Source organism: Arachis stenosperma, chromosome 3 (genome assembly GCF_014773155.1).
Source record: "Arachis stenosperma cultivar V10309 chromosome 3, arast.V10309.gnm1.PFL2, whole genome shotgun sequence".
Taxonomy (NCBI): Eukaryota; Viridiplantae; Streptophyta; class Magnoliopsida; order Fabales; family Fabaceae; genus Arachis; species Arachis stenosperma.
In genome coordinates, this window is record NC_080379.1 from 146,529,108 (window position 1) to 146,550,742 (window position 21,635).

General features: G+C 35.3%; 2 protein-coding genes and 1 pseudogene across 3 annotated transcripts; 1 reads left to right on the top strand and 2 right to left on the bottom strand.

Moving 5' to 3' along the window:
• Positions 1-2,410: 2,410 nt before the first annotated feature.
• On the top strand, positions 2,411-6,601 carry LOC130967657 (chromatin assembly factor 1 subunit FAS2). Its single transcript, XM_057892613.1, has 12 exons — positions 2,411-2,620; positions 2,779-2,890; positions 3,215-3,241; positions 3,358-3,430; positions 3,746-3,849; positions 3,957-4,168; positions 4,260-4,356; positions 4,883-4,955; positions 5,135-5,223; positions 5,419-5,557; positions 5,652-5,752; positions 5,825-6,601. Exons 1-12 carry the CDS (start codon positions 2,507-2,509, stop codon positions 6,463-6,465), a joined length of 1,782 nt encoding a protein of 593 aa, XP_057748596.1. The 5' UTR covers positions 2,411-2,506; the 3' UTR covers positions 6,466-6,601.
• Positions 6,602-9,091: 2,490 nt separating this feature from the next.
• Positions 9,092-9,287, bottom strand: LOC130972400 (small nucleolar RNA U3; annotated as a pseudogene).
• An 8,610-nt stretch (positions 9,288-17,897) lies between these two features.
• LOC130967473 (protein trichome berefringence-like 7) lies at positions 17,898-21,401 on the bottom strand. Of its 2 annotated transcripts, none has more exons than XM_057892338.1 (5): positions 20,207-21,401; positions 19,612-19,770; positions 19,041-19,361; positions 18,828-18,898; positions 17,898-18,748 (listed from the first exon to the last, which is right to left on the bottom strand). In XM_057892338.1, exons 1-3 carry the CDS (start codon positions 21,040-21,042, stop codon positions 19,046-19,048), a joined length of 1,311 nt encoding a protein of 436 aa, XP_057748321.1. In that variant the 5' UTR covers positions 21,043-21,401; the 3' UTR covers positions 17,898-18,748; positions 18,828-18,898; positions 19,041-19,045. The 2 variants fall into 2 exon arrangements, with proteins under 2 accessions (XP_057748321.1, XP_057748322.1); XM_057892339.1 differs by having other exon boundaries at positions 18,828-18,954.
• Between the last annotated feature and the right edge of the window lie 234 nt (positions 21,402-21,635).

Below are 21,635 nucleotides of genomic sequence, written 5' to 3' on the forward strand. Positions count from 1 at the left end.
TCGTTTGTAAGTATAGATCCTTATGAAATTTTAGTTGTGTTCATCAGTACAATTTTGCCATTACTCTGTGTAAAGCCAACAATCACGGCACATTTGAAGGCATTTGCGTGTTTATAGCATTAATTAGTGGTCCATTTGTTTGGCTGTAGCTATCACATTCACATTCACATGTCACAGGTGTAGTGAAAAAGCATTACATAACATGAGGATTATGCAAGATAAAAAGTTATATTATTTTCTACCGATGAAGGTGAAAATTGGTCAACTTTTCTTAGGAAGAATAACGAGTTCGTCTATTGTGGTAATTGGTGAAAAGATTCAATCATTACTGCTTGCTAGCTACCCAGTACCCACTATGATTGATGTCCTTTTTCTTTTTGACAAATGATTGATGTGTAGCTACCAGTGGGGTTGCCTTATCGGATTGGTCTTCTACTCATACACACTCATGATTCGATTTTAATCATATCCGGAGAAACAAAATCGGAAAAACAAAATGGTATTTGAGAGATTGAGATATGAATACAGATATTATATTTAAAAAAATTGTATTAGTATATTTTATATTTTTTAATTATTATTTTAATAAAAAATATAAATATTAATAAGAGATATAATTTATTTTTTATTTTTTATTTTTTTATATTTTTTTAAATAAAAAAATAATAAATTAGACTATTATAATTTATTTTAATTTATTATTAAATAAAATATAAAAATATTAATTTTTATGTTTTTATTTTATTTTTTATATTTTATTTTCAGTGTGTTCTCCTATTCTAGTAATTCACCAAACTCCAGCCTTATATATGATATATAAAATTGAGATAGTTACCTTTTAAAAAATTAGAAAATATTAATGTAGATGAGTTATTTTTTGAAAGACATTTTACCAAAAATTTCTATTGTATTAATCTATTCCTATGTAATTTTTGTTGACAAACATTGAAATACTCTAAATTAACTGAATTCTATTCTCTAATAAAATATAACATTTATATATAATATTAATTAAAATAATTTTAAATAGTTATATTTTTTAATAAACTAACTTTCATACGAGCTCCAAACGATACATTTATTTGACCGTATATTAAAACAACTTTTAATTCTTCAATAGTATTTTTATTAATTACTTCGTATTCTTTCAAAAAAATTGAATGAACTTGAAGCCTGAAGGCATATGCTTCATTTCCTTTTTACTGTTGCCTAAATATATTGAAGGGTGGGGCAGGAGGAAAAAAAAGGGTTCACGTCCTTGTAACTGTCTTTGGACTTTTTATTTAGGACAATTTACTGATTTAAATAAATTGGTCATCAATATTATTAGAATACACATTTTATAAAGTAGATATATATTTTTTTTATAAGTTATATAAATTATGATAAGAGTATCATGGTTTACAAATACACATAATCTCCTGTAATATGAATAAAAAAATATCACATAATTCGCAGTAAGAGTATAATAAATTATGTGATGTTTTTTTTGCAGTTTATATAATTTATAAAAAAAATATATTTTAATATCCATTTTACAAAATGTGTATTCTGATGACCAATATTTAAATTAGTAAATTACCCTTTTATTTATTTATATCTAAATTTGCTAACCAAAAATCACGTGAGCCTCTGAGCTGCATCACCGGTATAAACGAAGGCACCGTTCACGACAGTATATTATAATTTTGGATCTATTAAATTCATGTGTTGTGAGCCAACAATTTGAATGGATTTGGGAAAAATAAATGCCAGAAACAAGAATCGTCTCACTTTTTTTTTTTTCGTCAGAGTCGTTTCACTTTTTGTAGTACAATTGGGCCGTTTTGGGTCAATGTCACGAAATTGGGCCTTTGTTTAGTTCGATTGGTTCTAAGTGAGCCTTATTAGGGGGGGGGGGGGTAGCCAGAAGAGGGCAGACAGGAAAAAAAAAAGAAAAAAAAAGGGTAGTGCTAGGGAGCCAATGGCTTAAGTGTACAATGTGTACAATGGGCTAAATTTTTGGTCCATGAATAAAATGAACATCACCATACTAACTAGAATAACCATCCGATACCAAGGATAACCATCCGGATACCAAGGATAATAAACATCTCAATAAAAAATTAAACTGATTTTGGGGTTCACCAAGGATCGAACTCTTGACTTTTCGAATCTAGAACTCTAATACCATATCTGAAACCACTCATCCCAAAATCGTAACCTGACAGGACAATATAACACTAATGGTCATATCTCTAATACTTGTTAAACCTCCATTGTACACATTGTACGCTTAGGCCATTGGCTCCCTAGACTTTTTCAAAAAAAAAAGAGAAGAGGCGTTATGATGTGTAAGTAGTGTCGGGCACTTCCCGCCAAATGAAAAAAAAAGAGGCGCTAAAAATTCCCCCTTCCCTTTCTTCCCTAAGTTTCTTTCAAACACAAACACTACACTTCGAACTTCAAACCCTAACCCTCTGATCTGATCTAATCCGATCTGAATCGCCAACAGAAGAAAAAAAAAATGAAGGGTGGGACGGTTCAGATCAGCTGGCACGAAAGTAAGCCCATCTTATCCCTTGATTTCCACCCTTCCTCCTCCACTCTCGCTACCGCCGGCGCCGATTTCGACATCAAGGTCGATCCCTATTCTTTCTTTCCTTACTTTCGTTTTACCCTCTTACTTGTATTACGGTTGAATGCTTGTGACTGTAGCATCATTTCTTTCCCGATGCAATTTCATAACAAGCATCTATCAGTAACCCTCACCTTACTACCATTTTCTTGTTTTAACAGTTATGGTCGATTAAGCCATCCGAATCACAGAAGCTTCCCACAGTTACCTATCTCAACAGCTTGTCTTCTTATCATTCTTCCTCTGTCAATGTTATTCGCTTCTCTTCTTCCGGTCAGTCTTCATTTTCATCTTATCCTTGCATCGTCTCAAATGTGATTTTTGTATTTAACTTGTTAATGTTACTCTCTGTTTGTCTTGCTATGTAAAATATTAAAATTGAGGTGTAAATTTTCATGAATAAGATTACAAATTGAGCTCGTCTATGAAAAATTTCAGCCTCTTTTTAACCCCAAACCAATCATACTCTAAATATTATAATAATGCATTCTAAGGAATTATATCCTTTTTCTTTTACGACTCATTTGCTATTCTGTTGCCTTATGATTAGTGATTAGTGATTACTAAGTAGTGACAATGCTGTCTTGTATGTTTCAGGGGAGCTACTAGCCTCTGGTGCTGATGGTACGATTTTGATAACTACTATTGAATCTGTGTAGCCTTCTTTTTTTTTTTTGGGCTTAAGGTAACATATAGTTTAGATTAGACAATGCTTCCCAATTGAATTCCTCTCTTAACAGGAGGTGACCTGTTAATATGGAAGTTACATTCTACTGATGCTGGCCAGACATGGAAGGTTCTTAAGACTTTACGGTGAGTTTAGGCTTTGATTTATTGATAAGTCCTTTTATATGTTATCAACTACATAAATAAGTGGTGGGTTTAGGGTTTAAGGTTTAGGGTTGTATCGTGATACAACTGCAGAATTTGTTTGTGCATGGTCACTTCTTGTAATTTTAACAATATTAACTTTTTGATGTTTATATCCTAGATATGTTTATGGGGGGTGAAGAATATTACTAAATAAAAAATTACAAACTGTAATTAAAATCACCCATAAACAAGGTACTTGATTCTTCTCTCTAATATCTGCTTATCAAAGATTTGCTTTCTTGGTTTTGGAATTAGATCTCATCACAAGGATATCCTTGACCTGCAGTGGTCTCCTGATGCCAGTTATATCATATCTGGATCAGTTGATAATTGTTGCATTATATGGGATGTAAACAAAGGTAATGCAGGCAATGTGAAACTGTGGCATGTGTTCTGATACTCCATAACTGTATGCAGTTGATATGCTTGGTTTCTAATCTTATTGCACTTGCTCCTTGTGTGTCAGGCACTAACCTTCAAACGTTGGATGCCCATGCACATTATGTTCAGGGAGTTGCATGGGACCCTCTAGGGAAGTATGTTGCCTCTCTTAGTTCTGACAGGACATGCCGAATTTACATCAATAAGCCTCATAAATCAAAGGGAATTGAGAAAATCAATTACATTTGTCAGCAAGTTATTTCCAAGGCAGAACAGCCATTATTCAATAATTCTAAGGTTGGGATATGGAGCTTCATTTGTGCCTTTATTTGCATTATAGATGTCTTGTCATGTACTTGAAACCTTAGGCATAATTTTCATAATGCAGTCTACAAAGTATCATCTCTTCCATGATGAGACGTTGCCATCTTTCTTCAGAAGATTATCCTGGTCTCCTGATGGTTCATTTCTACTTGTGCCTGCAGGTATTTGCTTAGATCCTAAATCAGTTAATCTCTGACCTTTATTGCACTAGTTTTTCAGTTTATACTTTTGTACTTGTATGCATGGGTTCTTTTTAGAATGGGTCCATTATTTTATTTCTTATTGGTTCATCATATTTTTATTGGGTTTAGTTGAAATGTGCCTTTAGAGCACATGTTAAGATCACTGTTAGTAGAAATTTATAGATTTTTCTTAAAATAAAAACATAACAAATGCATTAGAAATTTAAACTTTGTATCTTCTCCATAAAAGCTTTTTCAATTGGTTTTATTTACAAGTGAATGTACTGGTTTAATACTCATGGCCATAAAATTTGGTTTTTCCCTTGTGGTTTGGGCTTACGTGACATTCATAAAATTTAATTGCACCTTTCTGGTTGTATTTAATCTATTGTTCCTCCTTTTAGGATTTCAGTTCCAGCGTAGCTTACACTACATGCTCTTTATTTCTTTCTGTTTTTAATTTTTATTTAATTTAACAAACTCGTGGCACTACCTTTTTATTCAGGTTCTTACAAAATTGGCACTGGGTCTGATGCTGTATATGCGACTTACATATTTTCTAGAAACGATCTTTCTCGGTAAGTCTTCCAGTTATACCAAAGACACTATGCAAATCCAAAACAGACTGATGATTATCAGCTACCTAACAACTGATCTTTTTATTCTAAGTTCAATTTCTTATGTTAGGCTATTGAATCAGGTTATGAAAGTATTTGTTTGTGATGAGTGTTATTTTATTATCTGACCTGATATACAGGCCTGCTATACAGCTTCCTTCTGCAAGCAAGGCTGTTGTTGCTGTACGGTTCTGCCCCATATACTTTAACCTTCGGGGAACAAACTCAGGTAGTTATATATGTGATATACATCTAATGAAGAACGTTTATTCATATATAATAGATGATACTGGGACTCTTGGATGGTACTGTTACAATTGAGTTGCCTGAGAGGTGATGGTGTCAACTCATGCCCCATCAATTAGTATTACTAACGTTATGCATGTCTTGGAGAATGTATTGCTTATATATTCATTTTGTACAGATGGCTTATTTAAGCTCCCATATCGCATCATATTTGCCGTTGCCACTTTGAATTCACTGTTCATTTATGACACTGAGAGCACTCTTCCAATAGCTGTATTAGCTGGTCTTCACTATTCCTCAATAACGGACATCAGCTGGTAAATGATCTAGTAGATCAAATCCTTTTCAGGCTTGTGAATTAAAATGGATTCTTTTGGTAACAGAATAACTGAACCAGTATTTGTTTACAAGGTCACCTGATGCCCGTTATTTGGCTTTATCTTCACAAGATGGTTTCTGCTCTTTGGTGGAATTTGAAAATGACGAACTTGGAACACCTTTCTCTTTATCAGGTAAGCTTCTTTGGCTGGTTTCCTTTTCTTTAACAATAAGAAGTTTGTAATTCTTTCTGTTGCATGATTTAGATGGAAAGGTGTCAGACAAGGATATTAAAAGTCTGCTGCAGACAGCCAATGACACCATTGTACCAATTAGGAATGTTGGTCCAGTTGTAGATGAAAATTCAAAAAAGCAAGCAGAAGGTGCTGATTGTATGATCATTGAATCAGTTAATACTGGTACAGATTTATTAGAAAGCAGGGAAACTTCTGCACAAAGAAAGGCTGATGACAGTGACATGATCAAGTCAACTGGGAGTGCTCAATCTGCTATGACTGACAGTGAGACAAATGAAGCTGAAGAGAAAGCTGATAAGATGGCTGCTGAGGCAACTGTGAATGTTAAAGAGGTTGTATCAGATTGTAGGAAAAAGAAAGCAGAAGAGGTTGATGATGTGGCCACTCAGCCAACTGGGAGTGTTGAAGAAGCTGCTTTAGGTAGTAGAAAAATTGAAGCTGAAGACAAGGCAGAGAAACAAGTATTGAGTTCAGGCAGCGTAAAATGTGGAGCAGAAGAGAAGGAAGAGAAGCCACAATCAAGTTTAGATGGTACAAAATCAGGACCAAATGAAGAAACAGCAGGGAAACAAATTTCCAGTTCAAAGAGTACACCCATTCCTAACAAGCCAGCCAGGAAGCGTATTACGCCCATTGCAATTGATCCATGATTTCTCAATTCCTGATAAATTCCGTCCATACCCGCATGTGTACATCTATTTTGTGCGGTCTATGATTCTAACTCTACTGGGTTACTGTAGTTTTCTACATGTTATGTAATCTATCCAATATATTCTTTTTAGTTTAGTTCTTCGTCTTGGAAGGTTCTACTACGCCCCGTAACCGTTTTCTTCGGAAAACAAACTACGTAGTACGTAACATACTTAGATTGAAGCTTACAAGCCATGTATCCGAATCCACGATTATTATGGGATGGTGGACCATCTGGTGAACATGTTTTTCGGTTAGTGCCAATTAAGGAAAACCAAATTAGTAGAGAACAGAAAAGAAAGAGCCAAGAACCCTATTGCCAGAACTGGTAACTGGAAAACAGTGTACAGCGTCAGTCAACGATTTCTTGAATGTGCACCTTAGTCAACGGAGGCTTGGAATTAACAAGTTAGTAGATCATATTACTATTTTTTTTTTATTTTTCATTGTATCTTCCAATTCGATAGGTCAAGCATTAATCTGTTACGGATATTTAAGGATTTGTCCTTTTCATTCTTTTCAAAGATAAATTATGACACTCCAATAGAAGGAGCCTTCTACGGTGAGGAAAGTATATTATGGTTCTTAAAGGACCAAGATTACTTTTTTAATTTAGAAAAAAAATTGGGGTCAATTTGAGACATAATAATATTGGTGGAGGGGCCTTTCGCTAACATTTTTTTTAAATGTTATCATTGTTATATACACGAAACTGAATTGAATTGTAGTGCGGGGACAAAAATATAGATATTAAAATCAATTTCGTTAAACATCATTAATTAAACTAAAAATATAACTCAGATTAAAAAATAAAAGGAATTAGTAAAAAGTTTTATTATTAAAATATTATTCACTATATTTAATTTATCAAAAACAAAATTTTTATTTTTCATAGTTCAAGTTAAAATATTTTGATTAGTTTATGGATAAATTATTATTCTAACTAATTTTACATTGATTAATTTTTATACACATTTAATAATAAAATTAATGACCATTGATAATACACTTACATTTATAATTTAAAACTAGAATTTTATATAAATATCAAAAAAATTAAACAATTATATCAAAAATATGTTCGTATGAAATAATAGAAATTTAATTTAAAAATTTTGTTCTTTCTTTTTCATTAAAATAATTACATTTTTTATGGTTTTTAAATAAATTTTAACACATGTTCAGAAATAATATTTTATGTATATATTTAACCGTGTATTATACAAAAAATATTTTTTTATTGCTAGTTCTAAGAATAAAAAATATACTCTAAATCAGTGAATTTATCAATTTATTTTAAAAATTTATATACAATATCTTTACATATAATATAATAAAAGTTTAAAAAATTAAACAGTGAAAATCATTAAATTGATGACAAAATAAAATATATAACGTCATGGAGAAAATAAAAAGTTAGATTAACATGTAAACTATAAGGTGAGTTCTACCCAACCCCCTCTATTTCAACATGTAAATTACCCCTCGTGACGTGACATGCTTTAATTGGATGCTTAGTTTTAGTTTGAGTTAATTTAACTCAATAAGAGTTAATATGTTAACTAAAGTAGGGTAATTTTGTAATTAAATATTTTTATAAGAGAGATAAATATATAATTTCTATAAACATTAAAAAATAAAGTTATATTTTTATCATTGTCTAGAAATTCAATTTACCCCAGTCCCATTTCTCTCTGAAATTGAAAGAAAAAATCAACTCATTAGGTGTTCCATATTTTGATGAACCAGGAAATAATAAGCTTCTGCTTTTCACCAATGGGCTTTTAGCCATCAATACTCAATCTTTATTTATTTTTTACCAATTTTATCCTTTATGCATACTATTGTATTATTTATATTATTTTTGTTTATATGAACTATCTTTTTCTATTATTTACTATTTTTTTATTAATTATTTATTTGATATTATACACTTTTATAATTATAATTTTTTTTGTATTATTTTTATTTTTTAATATAATATATTGATCCTATTAAGAAAGTAAATTAAACAAAAAATTAATTGTAAATAATAATAATAAAAAATTATAACATACTAAAAAAGAGTACTAAGAGTACTAAAATATACTGTATAAAAATATCATAAATTTTTTTTGATTTATTTCAATTACTACCAAAATAAATATTTAATTTTTTTATTATTTTTAGTACTCTCTAAAATTTATATTTTGTTAGTTTTAATTAAAAGTATATTTTGTCAATTTTTATATATTATTTTTATCTTAGTGTATAAATATTAATTTTATTATAGAATTAATTAATAACATCTATTCAAATATCTAAATTAAAATAATATACAACAATTATTTAAGTTGATGTCTATTTTAGTAATTTTGTATCTAAAAGTGATTTTGAATAGTGTAATCCAAACAACATTTATTTTACTATAATTCATTTTGATATAAATATTGCCAAACATAAATCACTTGATACAAACTTACTTTTCATCAAAATCAAGTTTGCAAAATTAATTTTATTCAAACGCCCGTTTGTAAACTGTAATCCAAACACACACTAAGTATTTAGAGAAAATAACTAATTAAATGGCCAAGGAAAAAATATTTGAGTCTGTCAGAGCACCGTGAGACCATCTCGACCACAAGGTTGTAGCGCGAACGATCCTCCACCGTTCAGATGGCATGCGCTTTGGAACAATTAATCACGCTCTGACCTCACGGTCATAGTTCAACCAAAGTTTTCTTAGAACTCAAGGATACAGATGTACGAGCCTATAGAACAGATCCTGTTCAAGTAAGGTCGTGTTCTATGTTTTTGTGTTCTTTGTGTTTAGTTATAAAAACTGCTTTTGTTTTGTGAACCTAGCCCAGGTGAGACTAAGTTTACGTTTGCGAAATTCAGAAAATCTTAAAATTTAAGAACGTGAAATCGATTATGATGGTTTTTTATGATGATAGTGTAGAAGGGGAAGACAAAAAAGAAAATGAAAATAATGATGATGATGATGATGATGATGATGATGATGGTGATGGTGATGATGATATGGGATTTCTGGATGGCATTGAAATTAAATTTGGAGGTATTTAATTACATAATCACCCACTTTAGGCTATAATTTAATTACCAATAATTTAACCATAGTTAACATAGCAACTAATTAAAAGATGACATGTCACAGAGGATAAATTACATGTTGTTATAGAAAGGGTAGGCTAGAATTTACCAAACTATAATTGTTTGAAGTAAAATTTACATTCGACAACCATAAAAAAGATAGATAATAAAATTAGAAGATACATAGTGTCATAGAAAATTGTATAAAAAAAATAATGAGCTTATAATTGACATTTGGTTGTTTAGAAGATGATCATTATTGTGACAGTTCGTTATTTGTTCACCTAAACTTGAACAAATTAAATTTTAGAAATTAAATAAAAATAAATACTAATAAAAATAAATATAATCCACGTGATAAATTTTTATTCGTCCATCTATTATATCGTACCAGTACATATAAATTAATAATCGTAACGAAATAATCACCTAATTTAAATAGTACCTTTCATATGGTAGTGACACATAATTTGCATTTGAATCATTTTTGAAAAAATTATATTAATATTTTATATATTGACTCATTTATGATACTAGTTTTTATTTTTATTTATTGTATTTATATTTAAAATTAATTTTATTCTTATAATTAGACCCAATTCAAGTATATTCATTAGATAAATAAAAAAATAATATAATGTAATTGAATTATTTATTTCAAAATTTTAAATAATTAAATACATATAGCTGATTGTATATCTAATGTATAAATCATATAAACCTATATTAATTATAATAACTTATTTAGAGCCTTACATTGATAATAGTATTTTTGTATTATTTTATATTAAAGCATTAATACCGGACTTTTCCTATCACATAAAATCTACTGTATTATACCAGCCTCAGCCCAGTCCATTTTTAAATAGAAGTCCAAAATCTAACGGCATTTTACAAAGCTAACTCAGCACTCATTCATCTAATCCAATAGGCATGAATTGCAAATATAAGAAATTTCGGGACAGATTCTCTTATAAAAAATTTCACTGTACGGATGCAAGGAGGGCCACTAATTTCGAATATTCTCATGGGTGCTTAAAGAACCAGGATTAAGTTTCCTCACCATAGACAATTCCCCAATAGAAATGATAAAAAAAAAACCCGAATCTGGACTTCTCAAAAATAAATAGGGACGGAGGTGGGGATTGAGGTCCTTGTCCTCTGGGAACTCGCCAAATCTCCACTAAAATGAATATAAGTATATGTTTTTTTTGGTGACTGATGTAAGTATATGTTTAATAATGTACCAACTAATTCCTTTTTTCATTTTATTTAGAAACAAATTATTGATGTGTATAATATCTAAATTTGTACTAACTAATTACTCAAATTTGTATCATTATAAAAAGGGAGTATGAAATTTTAATAATGTTAAATGTGTTTGAATTAGGTGTGATTTGATAATTTTAGTTGAATCATATAAAATTTTATCATGATTAAAATTTTTTATTTTTTAAAATTTAATATCCACCGATACTCACAGGTATCAGCCTCTCCCGCAAAGAAAAATAAATGAAAACTCGCGACAGAAATAGGACAGAGACGGGGAGTGGGGAGAAGATTCCCCCATCCCATGGATACCTATTGCCATACCTACACTCTATGCTATGGACGAAATAAAAACTTGGCTGACCTGATTTATTATTTTTGTGTTTCTAAGCATTTTGCAGAATGCAGAGCTGAACACCATAGTCCATCGAAAAGGCCAGAGCCCAGAAGAACAGTGCCATCCAAGTTCCCGTCCAAAACAAAGCCCGCTAAGATACATTCAAGGAAGAGCAGATAAACGAAATTGAAAGTTCTTTTTTTTTTTTTTGGACATGGCCCTGGGCCAGCCAAACCACCCGGCCCCAGGCACCAGAAGCAAACCGACCCGCAAAGAAACCCAAACCCCAGCCCGACCCGAAGACACTCTTACCCACCCTGGTCTTCTCCCTCCCTCACAACGAACACTTCATCGCTGCGTTCTGCTCCATCCAACCATGGTGCATGTTCCTGATTCGAGCTCCTCCTCTCCCCAATGGCTATGGCGTCCCTTATCCTGAGGGTTTTCTGTTGATTTAAGCCCCTACTTCGTCTTACCTCGGATGACTTCTTCAACTCTGCCTCCGGAGTCCTCCTTCCAATCGCCGACCTACGCGATACTCCTCCCTCGATAGCTTTCCACTGGAGTTGCCGTGAAGCCTGTGGTGAATCCATGGGTTGACCGTCGTTACCCCATCTCCGGCATCCCACCATCTGTGATTCTGCCCGGTCTACTTCGCCTCCTCTTCAATCTTTGTGTGTCCTATCGGAGGATGCTTTGTGGCTATCGTTGGTGGCCAGGTTCGCTGCAGAAGGACGAAGCTTCTCCTTGCTATTCACTGGTTGCTTGTCCCGGGTTTCCGTTTCCACCCCTCCAGGTAATCTCTCTTCTAATTGCAAATCTTGAAGGCTGGTTGAAATGGAATTGTTACTGGCTAGAGTCTTAATTCCTTGAATCTGGGTTTCTTGAATATGTTGACATGATACGAGACTTGCTTCTGATCTAATAATATTCCTTACTTGATTAGGTGGGTTCGTTGCCCACTGTCTCCCAAGATAATTTCCCGCCGCCATCGCTGCCAGTTGGTGAGCTAGTTTGTTGCCATCTCTTGGAGTCCAGGTAGCTCCCACATCTGGAGCCTCGTCCAGCAGTTGGAAAATATCCCGCATGACTGCATCTGCTTCCGCTATAGGCGTTCTCGCCTTGATTGCTTGAACAAGAGGTAAGCTATCTGTTTCAATTATGCAATTGTGTATTTGAAGATTCTTAATGAGAATGAGTGCCTCTCTATATGCTTGAGCTTCCGCTGTTAATGGTGATATTGTCTTGAATGTTAATGTTGTCCCAGTGATGACTTTTCCTTGCCAGTCCCTAACTACCGCTGCTAGAGTTGCCTGACCTGTATCCTTGTGGAAAGCTGCGTCTGTGTTCACTTTCAGCCTATTCTTTGGCGGCGGTCTCCAGGTAATTCTCTTTCTCACTCCGCCTTTGCCTGTATCTGGTATGATTGCTGTAGTAGATCCTTGTGTTGCCTTGTAAAATTCTGCTGTTAGGTATTCTGATTGGATTATTACTTTTTGTGGGTTGATTTCTGTTTGCTGGAATATATGCTGGTTTCTTGCTTTCCAAATGCACCAACACAAATATCCAATTTTGCATAAAATTTTTCCTTGTTCACTCCCTGTTTCGGTCTTTATTCTTCTAATTTTCTCCATCATCCACTCTCCAAAACTTATTACATTATAGGCTGTAGGCACAACTTGTATGCTTGATCCGAACCATACTGCTCTAGTCCACGGACACAATAATAACGCATGTTCAATTGTTTCATCCTTTTTCTGGCATATGCTACATGTGGGCGTCATTATAATTCTCCGCTGATGTAGAATCGCGTTGACTGGCAGAAATCTGTTCACTGCTTTCCACATAAACATCCTAACCTTTTGAGGCACCGGTAGTCTCCATATAGCTTCCCAAACCTCCTTCCAATCCTGACTAGTTGAAGCCTTGCATATTCTTCCCTCTTCCTTCGACTCCTTCTCCTCCTTAGCGACATGGTAACCGGTTCTTACTGTATATTGTCCATCATGTCTGTGCTGCCAAATAAGATGATCCTTTTTATTGATCAAGCTGACTGGAGTTTTAGTTATTAGCTCAGCTATACTTCCATGAAATATATCTTCAATTTTGTTCCTGTCCCAACCCTCCCCTTCTTTAATCAGCTCACTTACTTTTCTGATACCTCCTGCTCCGTCTCTTTCCAACTTTCCTAGCCCTGTTACCCAATTGTCTTCCCAAACATCAACCTCCGCTCCATTCCTTATACTCCATCTTCCGTTCCTTCTAAGAAAATCCCTTCCCTCCAGCAAGCTCTTCCATATCCATGATGCGTTCCTTCCCATATCCGCCTCCCATAGGCTGCAATTCGGGTAATAAATAGCCTTTAGCGTTTGAACCCATATAGCGTCCTCTTCTTTTAACAACCTCCAAGCTTGTTTGGCCAGGTGTGCTATGTTTTGGCATTCTAAATCTTTGAATCCCAAACCTCCATTTGTTTTGCTCCTAGTCATTTTTGCCCAACTCTTCCAGTGAATTCTTCTTTCCTTTCCATTGCTTTTTCACCAGAATCTGGCTATTGCTGCTTCAATTCTCTTACAGAAGGATTTGGGAAATTTTATGATATTCATGGCATAGATAGGAATTGCCTGTATTACTGCTTTTATTAACACTTCCTTTCCGGCTTGATTTAATAATCTTTCTTTCCATCCTTGCATCTTATCCAGCATCTTCTCTTGTATCCACTCCAAAGCCTTATTCTTGGATCTTTCCCATCTTGCTGGTAGCCCTAGATATCTTCCCGGATCTTCCCATGTTGCCATTCCAGTGATTTCCTCAATATACACCCTCCTTTGTATTGATACCTGCCTTCCAAAAATCAGCCCAGATTTGTCAGTGTTGATCCTCTGCCCTGATGCCTCTGTGTACTTATTTATAACCTGAATAAGTTGATAAATCTCCTCTTCTTGTGCCCCTGCAAAGATAATACAATCGTCAGCAAATAAAAGATGAGTAATGACCGGTGCTGTTGGAGCAAGCTTAATTCCTGATATAAGATTTTCCTTCCTCGCTTTTTCCATGAGAATAGTAAAACTCTCCGCAGCCAAAATAAATAAATAGGGTGATAAGGGATCTCCCTGTCTAAGACCTCTCTGTGGAATGATCTTGGTTGATAGCTTGCCATTTATTTTGAATCTATAAGTAGCACTTTTCACACAGCTCATCGTCAATGTGATCCAATCTTTGCTAAAACCAAACTCTTCCATTACCCTTTGTAGAAAATCCCATTCCAGCCTGTCATATGCCTTGTTCATATCCAATTTAATGGCTATGTCATTGCTTTCATGCTTTCCTTTTTTGTTTAATTTATGAAAAGCTTCTTGCACAATCACTATATTGTCTTGTATAAGTCTTCCTTTTACAAATGCACTCTGAACTGGTGAGATAATAGCATCTAATACTCTCCTTAATCTTCCCACCAAGATCCTTGTCACAATCTTGTACACAAAGTTGCAACAGCTTATGGGTCTGAGTTGATTCAGGCTTTCCGGTTGACTCATTTTCGGTATCAACACAACAGTAGTTTCTCCCATGTCCTCCGGTAACCTGCCTTCTTTGAAAATTTGCTTGACTACCCCACACACTTCTCTACTCAAAATATCCCAGTGTTGTTGAAAGAACATTCCATTTAATCCATCTGGGCCTGGAGCTTTTAAGCCTCCCATGCTAAACACTGCCTCCTTTATTTCCTCATCCGTGATGATTGCCATTAACTCCTCATTCATCTTTGTCGTGACTCTTTTTGAAATTTCTGTTACACATTCCTCTAGGTTCCTATTTCCTTCAGAAGTGAAAAGTTTTGTGAAATGTCTTTCTACTAATCTCATAATATTTGCTTCCCCTTGCGTCCACTGCCCTGTCTCATCTCTAAGTTTTTCAATTCTATTCCTTATTCTTCTCTGAATTGTAGTCGCATGAAAGAAGGCTGTATTTTTGTCACCCCACTTTAACCATTTCAGCCTTGACCTTTGCCCCCAATATTTCTCTTCTTGTTTCCAGAGTTCTGATATTTGCTTCTTCAATTCTCTTTCCCTTCTTTGCTCCTCTTCATTCATATGTGACTCTTGAATTTGATGAAGTTCTATTTTCTTCCTTTCTATTTCTTTATCTGCTCTTCTGAAACTCCTACTGCTCCATTCCATTAATTCCCTTTTGCATCTGTTCCTCTTAATTTTGAATTGGTTCCAACAGTTCCTATTTCCATCCTCCCGTTGCCAGCTCCTTTTGATCACCTCTCTGCAATCTTTATGCTCTGCCCAGTAGGCCTCGAACCTGAACTCCTTTTTTATCCGAACACGCCGCTGCGTGTCCAAAATTAAAGCACAATGATCCGAGGTAATAGCTGGAGAAGCTCTTAAGGTGACATTCTGGTGCATTTGCATCCATTTCCAATTCACTAACACTCTATCAAGTCTTTCCCTAGTTATAACATTATTCCTAGGATTACTAAACCAAGTATACTTATTACCTTTTAGGTCAATATCTATTAAGCCATTATCATGTACAAACCTTCTAAACGTTTCAAGATAAATGTTTGGTTGGGGATGAATACCTACCTTCTCATCTTGATTTAAAATATCATTAAAGTCTCCCAAAAAGGCTTGAGGTACTTCCTTGTTCATGTTGCTTACCGTAAGTTCCTGCCATAATTTCCTTCGCTTCTGGAAAACTGGGTTCCCATACACAAAAATACCCTGCCAATTCAAATCATTATTAATATTAATATCTGCTTTAATGTAATTATCACACCACTCATAAACATTAATATTTGTATTAGATTTCCATAACAAGCTTAGACCGCCGGACAGGCCCCGGGGTTCCACACAAAATATATAATCAAAATTCAGCTTTCTTTTTACCCTATCCATTTTATCCTTACTAGCTCTAGTTTCCATTAAAAACACTATTAGCGGCTTAACTTTTTTACATAGCTCATATAATTCAGACATTGTCGGGGCAGCCGCTATTCCCCGACAATTCCAGCTTATAATACTCATGGCTGAGGTTGGGGCATGTTAAGGCCCGCCTCCTCAGCCATTTGTATTCCCCTACTTTGCCTAGCCAACTGTATCTCTAACTCAAACTCCCCTGTGTCCAAGGCTGTTTTGTCATTCTTCATTTTCTTGTGCTCCTTGTTCTCCTGATTCTCATTCCTGTCCTTGTATGTGAGCATTGGCACCTGCATGTTCTCTCGTTTCCTCTTCAAACTCAATTTCAGTTCCAATTTCTTGGCTAATTTTGCTTCCCAATCAGCTTGTTCCTCAGCTGCTATGTCTTCAACTTCATCGTCATCACTTGCTAATTCCACATAATAGACATTTTCTCCCGAATTCTTATGTTGACCAACCAATTCTAGCTCTCTGTTCTTTGCCTTGTTGGATGGGTTGATCAGTTCATCTCTTTGCTTTCCTCTTTCCTCCACTTCCTGGTGATTCTTACTCTCCATTCTGCCTTTACCCGCCTGCTCATTCTTCTCCCTTGCTAACATGAGCCTTTTTAATTCCTGGCCTATGGTTTCTCTTCCTCTTATATTTTGCTGGCCCAACTTCCAATCTTCTGTTTTGTAGCTGTTTACCTCCATTTCTTCTCTTGGATTTTTATTTAGCCCACTCCCTTCAATGTTCCCAATTTGCAAAAGGTTAACTTCTAATACGGGCCCAATATCCTCTCCGGGTCCATTTCCACTTGACTTCTGACCCTCTTTCCCCTTTTGTCCCTTCTGGGCCTTTGTGTTGTTGGCCCATTCCTTCCTTTCTCTTATATCCTTGATAATGCTTTTAATTTTAAACGCCGTTCCTAGGTCAAACATCGCAGTCCTGTCTTCCTGAAAATCAGGGATTTTCGGTGCTTCCTTTACCTGCTCTTCTGCTTCTGCCATTTCTTCATCTCTCCTTAAAGGGTTTTCCCATACGCTTTCTTCTCTGATTTTCTGCTTCTGTGCCTGCTCAGTCCTTATCCTACTTTCCTCAGAACTCTGTTCATCACCACTCTCCCGTCCGGGACCCATGTGCTCACGCGCCTGTTCCTCCTTTGTCTCCTTCTCTTCATGTTGTTTTGAAGTTCCTCCTTTCATGGTTGGACCTGGTTTCATTTGGGTTACTCCCAATCCTGGTGAGTACTTTTTCTTGGAAGGATCCCGGCAAGCCATTGCTGTTGGGTTTTTGCACGATTTCTTCTCGTGTCCTAGTATACCGCAATTGAAACAGTAGCTGTCTGGTAGCCTTTCATACTTGAAGAAAACCCACAGTGGTGGCATTTCCCCTCTGTCGAGCCAGAATCCTGTTGGCAGAGCCCTTGTGATATTAATGCTAACCCTTATCCTCAGGTAGGATCTCTTAAGTACGCCATCCACTTTTGGATCTTCAGCCTCAGCCAAAACCCCCAGCATTTCTCCGATAACAGTGCCTGTCTCCTTTTCCATGAGGTCGTGTGGTATACCATGCACTTGTATCCAAAACTCCATAAAGTCGTGATCCACTTCAAACACAGATTCTCCCTCCCTCCACAGTCTGAGATTGACCATGTTTCCTTTGACATTCCAAGGGCCGTTCTGCATAATCTGCAGCCCTCTCTTCCTGTCCTTAAAACTGAATAACATCTTCTTTGCTCCAATATCAATAACTGCCACTTCTTGTGGGTTTCCCCACATTCCCAATAGCGCGTTCTTGTATGTTTTGAAATTTATCTCTTTCTCACTTATTACCTTCCCTACTACATTTAAGCAGTTTCTCTTGTAGCCCAGCTCTCCTGGTTTGTTGAACTTGATGACTTTTCCTTCAATGCTATTCATATTGTGAGATTCTGAACCCCTAGTTGTACTTTTCAGGTTTCTTGGTGTTGTAGAAAGCTCTAGTTTGAAGCTGTGTGAATGAGGTTGTAGTTATATGTGTTTAGAGAAAAAAGACTCCCTGCTGGAGACGAACCTAGAGTTCACAGAAGACTCTCCTAATGAGAGAAGAGATGCTCTCCTACTGAGAGAAAAGATCGAAATTGAAAGTTCGAATTTCATCTTAACCCGCCACAGACCCTTGAATAAAATTCAGATCCACAACAAATTATTTTTTTTTTTGCCAGTTAGGCTGGAAGAAACCGTGGACAACAACAAAAGAAAAAATTGAGAGTTGATTCGAACTATTTTTTCTTTGAATAACTGTAACATTTTCGTGACCAAAATCAAGGATACCCATTTGTTACATCCCAGAGTCCCAGACACAACCTTTTCTGAGATGAAAAAATTAAAAAATAATTAGAAAGTACGTTCCGCTTCATCAATTGTTTTAGACATGCCGGTACAAAATTAACGTGTATTTGGGGTTTACTTAAACAAAACTCTGCAACTGATTATTTCAGAAAACCCGTGGTAGATGAAAGAACTCAACAATTGCAGACTGAGATGCGACAAGATTTACGGTGCTAGTGTGGGGACAAATCTTAACCATCCTAACTTCTTAAGAAGCATCTGAACTTCAAGGTATGCTTGTAATCACAAAGAATGTTGTCTCTTTAATCTGCACCCAGAAATTAAAACGTAAGGAAAACAATTTCTTATCTGAAAATGAAGCATTGGAAAGTAAGATAAGTACTCACTCGTTGATGTGAAATAAAGGTTGAGTTCTATTAAGACTTGAGCTTATGACTTGAATTTGAAGTATTCCAACCTAATGGAGACACACAAAGAAATTCAGCTAGGCAAAGATCAACCTGAGAACAGAAACTACCAAGAGAGAGTGAAATAAATCACCGTACACTAGCATAAGATAAACATATTGACCAGAAAATTGAAGGCTAAATTGAACTTACTGTATTTATTCTGCAATTTCCATTTGCCGATAAGGGGTTTCATTGTTGGAAAAGAGTTGGGACAGGACAATTTCATTCCACATATCAGGTACTCCTGGTAGACACCAGTGACTACAATCTTGAATGGATGGATTATCACTCCAATTACCAACATGTCCATCGCTCCGGAAAGACGACATAGAAGTAACGCGGAGAACATTTATAGGAACTCTGACATTCTTAACCACTTCCAAAACCGTGTCCAAAAACAAGCTCTGGTCCCTTCCCTCAGTTTCTGGGGCAGGGTACTTAGTCACATTGCACTGCCTGAAGGTTTGATCACTGCAGCATGCATGAAAACTAGATAAATGATGGTTGAACTTGAAGTGCACTGATTCTAAAAGAAAACACCAAGTTATACTTAAAGAATAGGATAGTCCGTAAGCAATGTTTCAACAGTTACAAGTTACGAAGCACAAGCTAAGATTGCCTAAATTATGCAGCATTTGCAACATAGAAGTATACTTTTGAATAGTTTTTAAAGAAAAACATATTCAAATAGAGCATCACGTTACCAATGGTGTAGGAATACCTCCAGTGAGATGGCTCATAAGTCCTAAAGAAGATGCGCGTTCTATTTCTATCGATCTCTCTTTCAACCCATGATGCCCAAGTTTCAAGTGCTATTTTAAAGGCAGCAGGAATCGACATCCCAAGTTTCAGAGACCTTTTAACCTGGAAATAGCAACCTCTGCTCAACAAAAGAAGAGAACAAACATTATGCCTATCATTTAGGAATTCAAAATGCAATTGGAATAAAAGATTAATGAAAAATGAACTTATTATATAGATCTCGTTCTGCTTCAAGTGCTACAAGATAACAAAATGATAGCTAATTAAACCAGTCTTACTATTCATACTTTCAGGATGAAAAGTATACCCACCAGTTCTTTTCATAGCATCATCTTCTACATGTTACATTCACCACATAGCAATTCATAGCAAATTTTACATGTTACATTCACAATTTAGAACTTAGGTGAACTGTCATGAAAATTTTCCATTTGTTCAGCAGTTTTCTAGGTAGCTTCAATTAAAACATATTGATAGATAAGAATTGTCAATATCATTGGAATCAAGTATACTAAATATGGTCCTAAAATGTCAATTAAAAAATGAGAGCTTACATGTCAAAAAGCTTAGATGGCACCCACCAATGGCCAGTGTTGAATATCAGAACATCTGAATTAACCCACTGGTCACTTATATCATCTAACTTGTCCAGCATAAGTGTGGATTTCACCCTCCTTGGCCTTTGCATATATCTGGGCAAATTACCCTGCTGCACAAGGAAAACCGACCGGAAAAACTCAATGGTGAAGTTGAAGGCACTGAACCTAACCCCCAAGAACCTAATTCGCTTTGTTATGTTATTTTGATTGACTTCATAAACACCACTCTTATCCTCAACACCAGCCATAAGCATACAAATCATAGACTCCCACTGTGTTCTACTCATTGAATCACCAACAAAAACAACCCTTTTGCTCCTCAGCATTTCCAAAACGCTACGCACATCAAACGTTGGAATGTTACAACCCTTTGGTTTCCACCTCCAGCTGAGATAATCCGTGTCAACCCTTCCATTCCCCAAACAATTGAATCCTTTTTCCACAAAGGGACACTCAGTGGCATTGTACAAAGGGTACCCTTGGACCTGAACCCAGCTTCCATCAAAGACATCACAGCTTGTGAGTAATTCGTTATCGTTGTGGTCAGATAAGAGACCTTGGGCATTTAAGAGAGCATGGCTAACGCTAGGAAGCACATAAATGTAGCCACAACCAATTGCTACAAAGAAGGAAATGACAGAGGCAATGATAACAAGAACCTGAATTCTCAAAGAGACCCATCCAAATCGAACGTGATTGGCGACCTTGGGGCTTGCAAGGCCAACACTGAAGCCCCTTCGATTGAATGATCCATTCCTGTTCAATGAAATGCTCCTATTCAACACACTCATTGTCACACTCCAACTCCACAGCCATTACCGCTTACGCAATCAGCTCGTCAAAGGAAACTAGCATCGCAACAAAGCTAACCCCACTGACCCTTGTGAAAATCTGAATAACCAGCAAAGTTCAACCTTGAAAAGAAAGATTGCAAATCCAAAGGACCCAGATAGGAAAGATTCGATCTTTGGGAGAGAGAAAGACACCCAGATGCAGAAAATTGGAACAGTTAAAATCTTTGTGGGAATCGGTGGTAGTGGTTAGAAGTTGGAGCTCTAAATCAAATAGATAAACTGAAAGAACAACAGAATAGAAGAACGCGGAGGGAGACAACTGATTCCGAGTTGTTAAGATTAAGACAGATATCTGTGTGCCATCAGACAATTACTAAACACACGCATCTGCAACAACACCTTCAATTCTAAGAAATCTTTGTTTTTCTTTTTATTATCATTTATTTATATTTATAAATTCTTAATTAAACTTCGTTAAATAATGTTTAAAAACATTTATTAAGATAATGAAATACAATGTCTATTATTAAAATTTTTCACTCATGAAATTCTTAACAAATACATTTAATAAAAGGATTTTTTAATTGCAG